Here is an 11917-nt window from a genome sequence, read left to right as displayed (position 1 = left end):
ATTCATAACTTTTGCATTGATTGTCCGATTTTCTTCAAACTTTCACTGATGTGTTCTACTAATGTTGCTGCTTTCACTCAATCCACATTGTTCTTGGAGTTTATCTTCCCTTTAAGTTTCCAACTGGCCCTGATCTCTGGGCCGTCCTCCTTGTATGCCTTGTACTCTCATAATTTCTAATTTCTTGTCAATACATAACTGCATCATTAGTCTTCCACCAAGATATAGCACCAAAGGCTTTCCAGAAACCTCTCTCTCTCTCTGTAATCTTGCAGTAAGTCGATGCCCACCACTTCCGGTCCCGCACCACGGAGTAGCAGCTTTGACCCCAGGAAATGGCAGGTGCGATGGCGCAGCTCTCTTTGGTTCCAGCTGCCAAGTCACCTGTGAAGTCGGCTACACACTCTCTACCGGCACAGCCTCCAGCACCAGGCGTTGCCAGCGTGCCAGTGCCACCGCTCTGGCAGGGTTTTGGTCAGGACAATTTGAAGTCTGTAATGGTAAGTCTTGCTGGTAAAGAGATTACAGTAACTGCTTTTAAAAAAAAAATAAAGAAAAAAATTCTTTCAGATGTGAAAGATACCCGGTAGTGAATTAATAAGGGCACTTTGAGCTCTCTTCTGGTTTGTTCTGCTTAACCTCGAGGACGAACTGATTTTGCTATAACACACATTTCTAATAGTGTGCTAGTCTTCAACAGGTTAAAACTTGTTCTGAACGGGCTATCACTTGTTAAAAAAAGAACCTGTACTTGTTATCATGTTAAAATTTGTGTACAGTGGACTCCCGTTATAACGAAGTCCTCCCGACCAGCAGTTTTCTTTCATCATATCGAAATTTTGTCATAACCTCCAAATAAACAATAAAATACATAGAGTGGATACATTGTGGCCTGAACTTTTGCTTTGTTGTAACCGGAATTTTGTAATAACCATGTTCGCTATAACAGGAGTGCACTGTAGATGTGAAATATACACATGTATTTGAGTGAATGCCATATATCCTAATGTATATTAATCTTGGGTTGCATTAAAAAGTGCATTTTGTTCTAGTGGCAGATATCATAACAGATAATTGTGTGTGCTATTTAGCAGGTGCTAAATGATTGTATTTTTTCTTTTATGCAAAGATTTTCCATTTCTATTCCTTTGTCTTTTTCCCTTATCCTCTTTTTAACCTTTCAGATCTCATTAGATTTTGATGTTTAAAACATACAAGTTGATAAGCTCTCAAAGATGTGAATTGATCAGACCAAAAAGTTTGGCGCAACGGAATCCCTTTGTTTTGATGATAATGATACACACTATTTATGCGTCGTTAACTTATGAGTTACATATTCTGGTCTATCCACAGTGAATAACTGCACCCTGCCAGCTGTCACCCATGGGTCGGCTACTAACTGCCAACCACCAAGGGTACCATACCAGACAGCATGCCTCTTTGCTTGCGATGACGGTTACACCACGCCCTCTAGAGTTGAGAGCCTGAGAAGGACATGCCAGGCTGACGGGTCTTGGAGTGGAAGTGACCTACACTGCACTGGTAGGATAATCACTTTCTCAGACCAACAGAATCTGGAATTACGCAGAATTATTCTTGCCTTTATATAGTGAGAGTGGAATATACTTGTATAGTGCTCTTCATATTGTCACCCTTTCCTTCCCTTCCCTCTATGCATCCTTTATCCGTAATGAACATGAACTCTGCAATTTGTTGCTTTCATTTATTTATGTGTTAAGAATTAGACTTTGAAATTGTGAAACTGGTCTGTTTAACCCAAAAAGGGAATCCGCCCCCCCTCAACGTTTCGCGCTATAATTCTGTAACGCGAGAAGGCCTCGTCGCGAGGCTTCTTGACTTTCTTCGTTCAAGTCTCGCGCAACTTTTGAGACCAAATTTGCAACGTACGCGCATACCTTTGCGAAGCCACGCCCATTTTTGTAATGGAATGTCGCCCCAAAACGGGCAAAATTTTGTGATTTTGTGTACATTTCCTATGGAAAACAGTGCTCTGTCATGAAAGTCATAAAAACCTGATTATTTTTACAATTAATCTTTTTCATTGATTAATTTTGTGCTAATTATGGTAGAAAAGTGGTCAGTGACAATTTCCGATGAAAAAACAAAGAAAAAACAAAAGTTGAAAAACAAAGAAATACATAAGAAATTCTGAAAACAATAAAATACGTAAGAATTGAAATGAGTTTTGGAAGTTTTTGTGATGTACAATTGTTGAATATGCTAAAACAGATTTACAGATCAAAAATTAGACTCTCAATGCTTTTAATGAGGCTAAAATATCACCTTGAGCTTAATTTGCATAATTAATTAATTAAAATTAGAAATTGATTGTTTCAAAAAATCTTATGACACAATCTTGTAGATTATGACGCGGGTCTCACGCATGTAAAATTTCATCGCGATCGCACATCCGATGGCCGAGATCTCGGGGGGAGGGGGGGGGGGGCGGAATCCATCCCCCCCAAAGCCAAAAAAGCCCGGCCCCTTTAGGGTTAAGATATATCTCAATTTGTTAATATTTGAATTAAGAACGTCAGAACATCAAAGCAAAACAGAAGCCATATAAATCAAGTATATGCTTATGAAAACAGCAGAATAGACATTTGTTCAGTAAAGACTGTGATTTCAGAAATTTGTTTCACATCAATGAGGTTGAAGCGATCAATCAGCTTATTTGTATTGGTAAGAGTAATTCTAGTGTTGTGAATATTGTGACTTTATGTCCCCATATTCAGAAAATCTAATTTGATTGTTTTGTGTTTTTTGTTGCTTTGTATAAGTGAATAAAAGAGGTTGTTGAGGTGAGGTATTAAAGTAGCAATTCTGCCCCTTTTCAGTTCCATGTAAAAGATCTTTAGCTCTCTGCAAGCAGTTGATATTTCAGCACCATTCCTCTAGTGACTAGATATTTTGCAGTAGAATGGTCTCGTTTGGTCTGCTCTGTTGGCATTTTAATCTGGGGAAAAAATGCCTCCATTCTTATTTCTGTGTGTAGGCCTATGTAAATGTGTGTAGTGTATTTTAGGGAAAGGGAGGAGGTAGTGTTTGTTTCTTTTGAATGTTTAAAATATGTATTATAATTGGAATGGAAAGAGTATTTACTTTCTTCTTGTTGTTGCAAATAAGACAGTTTATCCAAGATTGAACTATTTTAATAAATTCTATACATAGAGTTTTCATTTCCACCCTGAGCTTGTAACCTCTTTGTCCATTCTATAACCATCAGGATGTCATTAATATGTCTCACTATCCTCCAACCCAACAGTTGTCAAGACCTGTCCAGCCGAGATGAGGATACCGTTTGGAGAGGTGATGCCACGGCAGTGCTCTACAGCCAGTGCTGTCCCCTTCGGCACCAGCTGCGAGTTCTCCTGCGGGCGGGGATTTCAGCTCCGTGGCCCGCCCTCGCTTGCCTGCAGCACAGAGGGAGAGTGGAGCCACAGCGAGAGACCCCATTGCCAAGGTACGATCATCTCAATTACTGTATACACTCCTCTTTTTTCCTGGTGGCTGTTTCTTGAAGCTTGTTCCATTGTGCCAGAGGTTAATGAGGTGACAACAGCTCAGAGAGCATTTATTAAAGTAAGACTACAAATACTGCCCTTGAATCAGAATGAAATGCCACTGAAAATAAGATCAAAGAAAAAGTTTTGGCTTTCCTATTTGTGAATTCTCCCCAAAGCTGCCACTACCAACAAAAAACAACAAACAAACAAAAACCCATAAAAGAACTGTGATAGTCATAAAGGTAAAATCAGAGGTTCCCAAACAATTGTTCCATATAGTTATAATACAGGTCAGAAGGGATCTATTATGTACAGGACATTTGCTTTTGTGCATTATGTGATGTCACATACCTTAATATATCATATGTTAAATATACATTTACAAATATTTATATTATTTTTCCAAAAGGTACCAGTAATGAACAATATATGAAAAGTCTTTACATGGCAAGACAATAAATTGTCACCTTCGTGATGTAAGTTTTCTAGAGGTATATAATTTACACGATGTTTTGCTTTCAAATATTAAATATTGTAAAATCGAAACTTATGCACGGGTATTGTGGTCTAATTCAGAAAACTATGAGTGGGAATACAGTGAAGTATGTATGTGTAGGACATTGTTTGATCTAACCGACGTGTTGACATATTCCATTATTAAACTGTGAACCCCAATAGCGATTGCTAAAAAATACAAAGAATTGTGAAAGGAAGCGAGGCAAGACCCAGTACTGTGGGATGTTAGGTCAGAGTTCACAGACTATAAGAGAAGATCAGTGTATATAAGATAAACGACATCACTGTCCAAGTTAATTCTGCAATGAATTATCCCATAGATGGATGATCACAGAATTCACGTGAACTGCAGGATACTGTAAAAGTGGATATTTTCGCATGACCAATTTTTTTGCGCTTGGCCGGGTAAGAAGAGTTCGGCGTGTTTTTAGTTCCGCGGAATCAAGTCATCAGCTACTGGAACATTTGGCACGCAAAAATATTCGCATGCTTTTATTTTCGTGCTAGCTTCTGGTTGCGCAAAATGCGCGAAAATTTCAACACCGGAAAAATTTCCACTTTAACAGTATCACATAGATTGGTAGATAAGGGTTAAATGGAAAGCCATAGAACTTTGACTTACGTTAGGCTCTTATCATTTCCCAACCTCAGATGTGGAGGCACCAGCTTTCAGCATCCCATGTCCCCATCACATCAGGGTGGATGCAGAGAGAGGGGGTCTCCAAGCTCACGTCGACTTCCAGCAACCTGTCGCAAGTGACAACTCAGGACAAGTGAATGTGACAAGGTACGACATGGCTGGAATCTTGCTCACAGAGAGAGATTGATTTGATTTGTATTAACCCATTGAAGACGGACTGATTTGGTACAACGTGCATTTCCCAAAGACGCTTGCCGGAGTATACTCGGGACTCGTCCTCAACGAGTTAAACAAAATCCAGTGTATAACACATCAGCAGAGACTTCCATTAGATTTTGTTGTTAATCCTTTGAGAACGGACTGATTTTGCTATGACAGGCATTTCCCATACCCTTGCCCGACTATACTCGGGACTCGTCCTCAACTGGTTAACTTTCATTTGTTTATGTCTTTAGAGACGTTGATTTGCAGACTTCCGTGTATTCATGACAGGATAGAGTTTGATCTGACTAACATACACTGTACATTAGATAAGTCACTGGTCACTTTCCAAGATACTGCGTTGGCAGTGAAGAATAAAGTCATATTTAAAAAATCTGCACATTGAAGTAAATTGTGACAAACAATTTTCCTTAATGTACAAGTGGAATAATGAAACTTCAAAATAGGACAAGAGATGAAAAATTATGAATCAATTCACTTTAAAACAAAGAGAAACTATGTGTTTTACATTGTATTTGTGTTGTTTATTCAGAGTGAATGGCATTTTGCCACCAGACAGTATTTTCCAGGAGGGAGAGACCAGAATTAGTTACCTGGCAACAGACGCAACTGGACTGGAAACAAGATGTGATGTGGTTGTAACTGTTCAAGGTTGGTGCTGTTCTTAATTGCGGTTGATAATGATAAAGATAATAATGACATATTGGTTTCCTTTAGCCAGGCTAACCTCATTCAGTATTGCTTCTGTTCTACCAGAGGGCCATGCCATTATTATCCTTATGTTGCCGCGGGTACTGGCTACATATCCAATGTTAAAGCCAGCCGCCTCTAATTTTGTATCTGCCATAGATTTTCAACTGTGTTATAGCGGGCACAGACCCACACATTGTGCTGTTATAATGAACAGTTACAATGATCAAAACTCAAGCTACAATGAAGTAAAAATTCTGGTCCCAAAACAATTGTCTACATCTTTATAATATACTTTAATAATTGTTTGGCTATAATGATATTTTGATATAACAAAACCAAAAAAAAAAAAAAAACACCCTAAAAACAACTGCCAGTCCAAAGGACTTTGTCATAATGGAAGTTTCCTGTACTCTTTTTGAATGTCTTTGCTGACTCTACCTGTAAAAATGAGCAGTCTTTTTGCATTTTGCATTTACATATTTTTATTATATTATACATACACTATATGAAAATGCAATTTGCATGTACATACTGTACAAGTTGTTATATTTTTGCGAGGGTTTAATTTTTGCGAATTTCACGAATCTCGGATCGCGAATTTAACTACACGTGAAAACGTCTCCACACGCTAGGGCAATGGCGCATTTAAGTTAGCGTCAGCAGCAATACGCGAAAACAACATCTCGCGGAAATGTCTATGGCCTCCTCATTCGCGAAAATATCTGTACGCGAAAATAACAGCGTATACAGTACGTGTACAGATCTTCTCATGAATTATGGCTTTTTCTACCCCTTTGGTCTTTGCAGTTCATCGTTGCAGTGTTCAGCAGCCCCTGCCCCGTGGCTCGGTGGTTGGCTGCCAAGATCCCTACGTGGGAAGTCGGTGCAACTTTGCCTGTGATATAGGATACGACCTGGTTGGCCCAGCCATGATATCATGTGACCTGTCACCTGATATGAGACCCGTCTGGAGTGACGCAAGGCCAGTTTGTCAAGGTGGGTGTGTAAACCACATGTACATGTATCTTGTTCTTGCATTGACAAGTTCTGTCAAATGCTTATAATTGCAACTATATATACCCCCATCTCTGATGATTATGACTATGTGCATATTAGCTGAATGTATGACTGTATAGTCCAGGGCTGCCAACTCTCACGCATTGAGCGTGAGACTCACGCAATTCAACCAATTTTGACTGTCTCACTCTGATAAATGAAATCTCACGCTAAACCCCCAAAATGGAATGTACATGACTACAAAAATGAATATAGATCCTAGGCCTATCTCTAAATTCTCTGATATTCCGAATATCGATATGCCCAAGCCCAAAATTTCGAGATTTTCTCGCGCAGATGTAAAGCTTAACCAATAATAATCGTTTTCGGTTCGCGCGCAAAGACGAGCTATATTGGATTACGATCGGTTTCTACCTATACCACGTTAGCGTAGCTTGTACTTTTGGCAAATTACAGTACATGTATGGCTATCACGTGTGCTTTACATCGCTTTACATACACTGACTGTGTACGTAGTACGTACGTACGTACGGCCGCACAGCAGGCCGCCAGGCGCTAGCCAGGAGGTCGCTTCGCTCCCTCGCAGAGTCTCACGCCAAACTCTCACTCAAGGTTGGCAGCCCTGGTATACTAGTGTAAAATGTTTCAGCAGCTTATATTTACATTCCAGATTTGAAAGGGTATTGGAGCAAGAAAGAAAGTGTCATTGAAATGAGCTTATTGAGACTGGTATAATAAAGCAAAGAAATATGTATGTAGCCATTGCAAAAACAAAAGAGAGAAAAATATATATGCATGATTCGTATATATACCTTAAAACCAGTGCTTTGTATTTCTTTGTACTCGTCTCTACATAGTGCGAACATGTCCGCCCCTACCTGTCCAACCACCTGCCACAGTGTCTGGATGTGGGCGGCCAGGTGTTCCTGCTCCATATAACACACTGTGCACCTTCCACTGCCCACCGGGGTACCAAGGGGTGGGACTAAATGTTACCAGGTGCAAGGCAGACGGGGTGTGGTTCTCAACCAACTTTATCTGTCAACGTGAGTCACAAGTTCTTCCCTGATGGGGAAAGCAAATAAAACCTGTACTTTTCCAAACTCTGTACCATCATAAAGTGCCTTATAGAATCACCATCTTTTGCGTTTGAGATACGCACCATTTATGATAATTTTCAGTCCTGTCACTAGTTTACGGACAGAAAGTTTCTCGTCAGTCTCATCAAAAAGTTCCAGTCAATTATTTCTTATGTTTGCCATCAAGTGCCAAACAAACAGTAGTGTTTCTGCTTTTATTTTCTTCTACTTCAGAAAGATATCACATAATCTGGTAACCTCTTTCACTTTCATATAAAATGCTTACAAACAATCGTGTATCTTGTCTCCCTATCTGTATGTGTCTGTATGTATGTATGTCCACCTTTCCTTCATTAATACCACTCTTAATTGCTCACATTTCCAAAAATTGGAACATTTACTCATTGTACCAGTATGCAGAAAACTCACCAGTGGAAGTAAAGCAGAGATGCACAGCTCTCACTGTTAACTGATTCACTATGCCATGCTCTTTTTCCACATTTTGTGCACAGTGCTGTCGTAAATAGCGAATAATTAAGATATCAATTTATGCTGCTGGATCTTTGCAGCGAGCAGGCCTTTCTCAGCAAATTGTAACAATGAATAAGCAGTGAAAGCCTACCTGTCCCTACCCTTAAAATTTGCCTTAGGTCACTCCAACCAATTTAATGAATTTATAGAGACAAGTAGACAAAGAGAAATATTGGCGAAATCTTTACACCTTGTAAATCCGTTTCCCATTGTCTTACCTGCAGGTAAAGCTTGTCCACCCCTCATTGAGACTGCACAGATCACTATTGCACCGGCCTCATGTCTCAATGACTCTCGCTATGAGGATGTCTGTAACTTACAGTGTAGGACTCCGGGATTTGAGATTGTACCGGAGCATCTGAGCGAAACCGTTTGTTCAGCCAGCCAGACATGGACGAAAGATGTGGGCCAAGCAATTTGTACAGGTGAGAGCTACTAAGATAAAACAACTCACTCAAATGGTGAAATTTGACCTAACGTTTGCTTGCTTTTCATATTTATTACTACAGTGGACTCCCATTATAATGAAGTCCTCTGGACCGGCAGTTTTCTTTCGTTATATCGAAATTTGGTTATTTAAAGCGAACAAATAAACAATAAAGATTGAGTAGATAATGTTGCAGCCTGAATTTTTACTTCGTGGTAACTGGAATTTCGTTATAACTGTGCTCATTATAACGGGAGTGCACTGTATTGTTTTTAATGTTTGTTTTTCACATGTACTTTATCCGATGCCGGTGTTGTAGTAGATATGTGCCGAGTATTCAATGTATGGTGAGATCTGACATTGTTGGAAAAAGGTATAAAATTGATCCAAAATAACTTTGCACAAAAGTACTGTCAAAATCCACTTGAAGGAGCCAAATGAAAGCTGAGCCTCAACTTTATCTTAAACTAGCTAGTTCGTTGCTATCCGAATTGCACTTTTTTGACTTGCAAGATGTTCACAAAACATATTACAGTGGAAACTAGATATAAAGAGATCTGATAAAACAAATTACGTGATATAAAAAACTACTTTCCCTGGTCCCACTGAATTCATTTCCTTTGGTTTTATATCATTTATTGACTACTGATATAAAAAAAAAAAACCTGATATAAAGACCACATTTTTTGTACTATGGACCTTGTTATACCAGGGAGGTGAGCACCTCCCTGGTTATACAAGGGAAACTCGATATAACAAGAAGGTCGGGACTGAGTCGTCTTCCTCAATACAGCCGATATCTCGCTATATCAGTAGGCATGAAAAAAAGCATTAGAACATAAAGACATTAATTTGCACATGTGAGACTACATTGTACATATCACGTTTCAATTAATACTGATAACCTGGCAATGTGTATGATGGAATTACTCACCTTTACAGTGTATGTGTAAGAAACTGTTTTTCGCCAATGAAATACAATATCAAAAATGTGTTTCATATTGGATGTTTGAATTAATTTGTAAATGTATAGTTTGCGTGTGATCATCTGTGGATTGGTACATGTATGTGGTTATGGCAAGCGTGTCTTGCGTATGCATGGAAAGCTCGAACATGTTCTGCATAATGCTGTGTGTGTGTGTGACACATTCTGTGGTCTACGTATGTCCATTATGCCTGTGTGTGTCAAGATGGGGAATTCCCTTATAGAAAGCCAATCACAGCACCAGATTTCCTCACACCTGCTATACATCACAATGATGTCATGTATGGGTAGGGCCATACATACTCCTAGCACACTCTCTGCATGTATGCATACAATATGTGCGCACACACACACACACACACACACACACACACGTACAACATGCGGTGCAAGGTGGAGTCCACTGAAGAAAATACATGTGTACATGTCACATTTTTTGTTCCATCGTGCTTTACAATCTTCGAACATGATCGCACAAGCAAAGTAAAGCTTTACCCGAAGAGATTTCGCTTTACCTTGCTACTAAAGGTTTGATTAACTGTGTTTTTCTTTGTTTGAAAATCACAAAATTTATCTTGTTATATAGGCAGTTAATTTGTAATAGCTGATCTTCCTATAAGAAAATCATTTTACATAGACCTGTGTGGAAGGAAATTTGGGACAGTGAAATTTTCCTCGTAATATCTTGCTACAGCACTGTATAGCAGTGTTAATTATATTGAGTATCCCCTGAACTGAGTTTTCACTGTAATGATAATGGCCATACTCCAGGGCAGAAAGTTTCACAAATAAGAGAAAAATACAATATGTTTGAGGTTGAAGTTGCGAGTCTCGAGATTTGTGTCCTGCTAACTTGTGTCAGTGTGCATCCCGCCACACCAACCCCATAAAAGACTAATTTCCTCAAACAAGAGGAGATATCTGGAGCTACCAAAAATAAAGGCTATATATTATAAGCAGTACTCCAAAAAGAGAGATTTTTGCAGTGATATATGGTTGATCTGATGAAAAAGAGTAAAATCTTACGAGTTCAACCATAAAAATTTGACCGAAAATCGGATGAAAAATAAGGAAGTTATGACATTTTGAAGTTTTGCTAATTTCTGCAAAACAGTTCTTGTACAGTGGATATGAATATCCAAATGCGAGAGCTAACCATGTCGTACCCTCACAATTTTCCATTGATCGTGCACAAAAAAAAAAAAAAAATTGATGAAAATTAAATGTTTCTGTCATTGAAGTCTGAAACATGATGTTATTCCTGGTTGAATACCTTCAGAATAGTGATCATTTAGATATACGAGGATTTGAGCTTTGGGCATAATTGCGTTTGAATGAAAAACTGGAAATTTCATAATTTTATGTAAAAACTATATATAGTAAGTTGTGAGGGAATGACATGCTCACTTTTCCATTCGCATATTCATATTGACTGTTTAAGAACTGTTTCCCCCCAAAATAGAGAAACTTCAAAATGTCATCCAACTTCCTTATTTTTCATCCAATTTTGATCAAAATTATGCTGTTGAACTCGTAATATTTTACTCTTTCTTATCAGACTATATTTAGAATGGATTACCCCTTTAATAGGCAATGTTTCACACCCACAAAAACACATAATGGAAAATTTCAAACTTGGTAAAGTTGGTCTACAAAAATGTAATTTTGCAAGACACATCATCATAATCGAAACAACGTTGCTTACAATGTACATGTGAGTGTCAAAAAATTTCAAGGCAAAGTCATGCATGCTGAAATCAAACTTTGATTCAATGAAAAAAAAAAAAAAAACTTTTTTTTTTCTTGTTTCACCACATACAAGGCAAGATTGGGGTCAGTTTCATTTTTTTTTTCTTTTCAAGTAGTTCCCATTGGAAGCATTCACTTAAAAATATATCATCTTCATAATTACTAACATGTTACAATGGAAAAAAAAATACTGCTCACTTCATGACTATTGGGGTAAGGATTGCCATGTTTGAAGTGTGCCATTTTCTGAAATCTCCAAAATGCTTAATATTATGACACCTCCTTTAAAGACAGAGATCTGCGTAATACAATACTGTGATGTCAAAATTTCAGAAATTGTTGGAATTTCGTAACACACAAAACTTTTGACAATCAGGCTGTCACTACCAAGAAGTCTGTAAACAAATCTCACTATGCTAATACACTAAATGTTTCATTTCAACACCAATTTTACGTGTTGGGTACCTTTCACAAATGAGTAAATGATATTGTACCTGCATATTGCATTTATCTGTAAGTTACTGCACTCCA

General features: G+C 38.4%; 1 protein-coding gene across 1 annotated transcript in view; it reads left to right on the top strand.

Moving 5' to 3' along the window:
- LOC140243612 (sushi, von Willebrand factor type A, EGF and pentraxin domain-containing protein 1-like) overlaps positions 1-11917 on the top strand; it is an 80804-nt gene that overhangs the window by 48374 nt on the left and 20513 nt on the right. The window contains exons 17-24 of the mRNA XM_072323278.1: positions 276-500; positions 1354-1542; positions 3287-3484; positions 4695-4830; positions 5438-5556; positions 6406-6594; positions 7473-7661; positions 8450-8650. Of these exons, the coding sequence (XP_072179379.1) occupies positions 276-500; positions 1354-1542; positions 3287-3484; positions 4695-4830; positions 5438-5556; positions 6406-6594; positions 7473-7661; positions 8450-8650 (1446 nt within the window). The remainder of the gene's footprint in view (positions 1-275; positions 501-1353; positions 1543-3286; positions 3485-4694; positions 4831-5437; positions 5557-6405; positions 6595-7472; positions 7662-8449; positions 8651-11917) is intronic.

The sequence above is a fragment of the Diadema setosum genome, chromosome 20 (genome assembly GCF_964275005.1).
Source record: "Diadema setosum chromosome 20, eeDiaSeto1, whole genome shotgun sequence".
NCBI classification, from domain to species: domain Eukaryota; kingdom Metazoa; phylum Echinodermata; class Echinoidea; order Diadematoida; family Diadematidae; genus Diadema; species Diadema setosum.
This window is presented reverse-complemented; position numbering and strand designations above follow the sequence as displayed.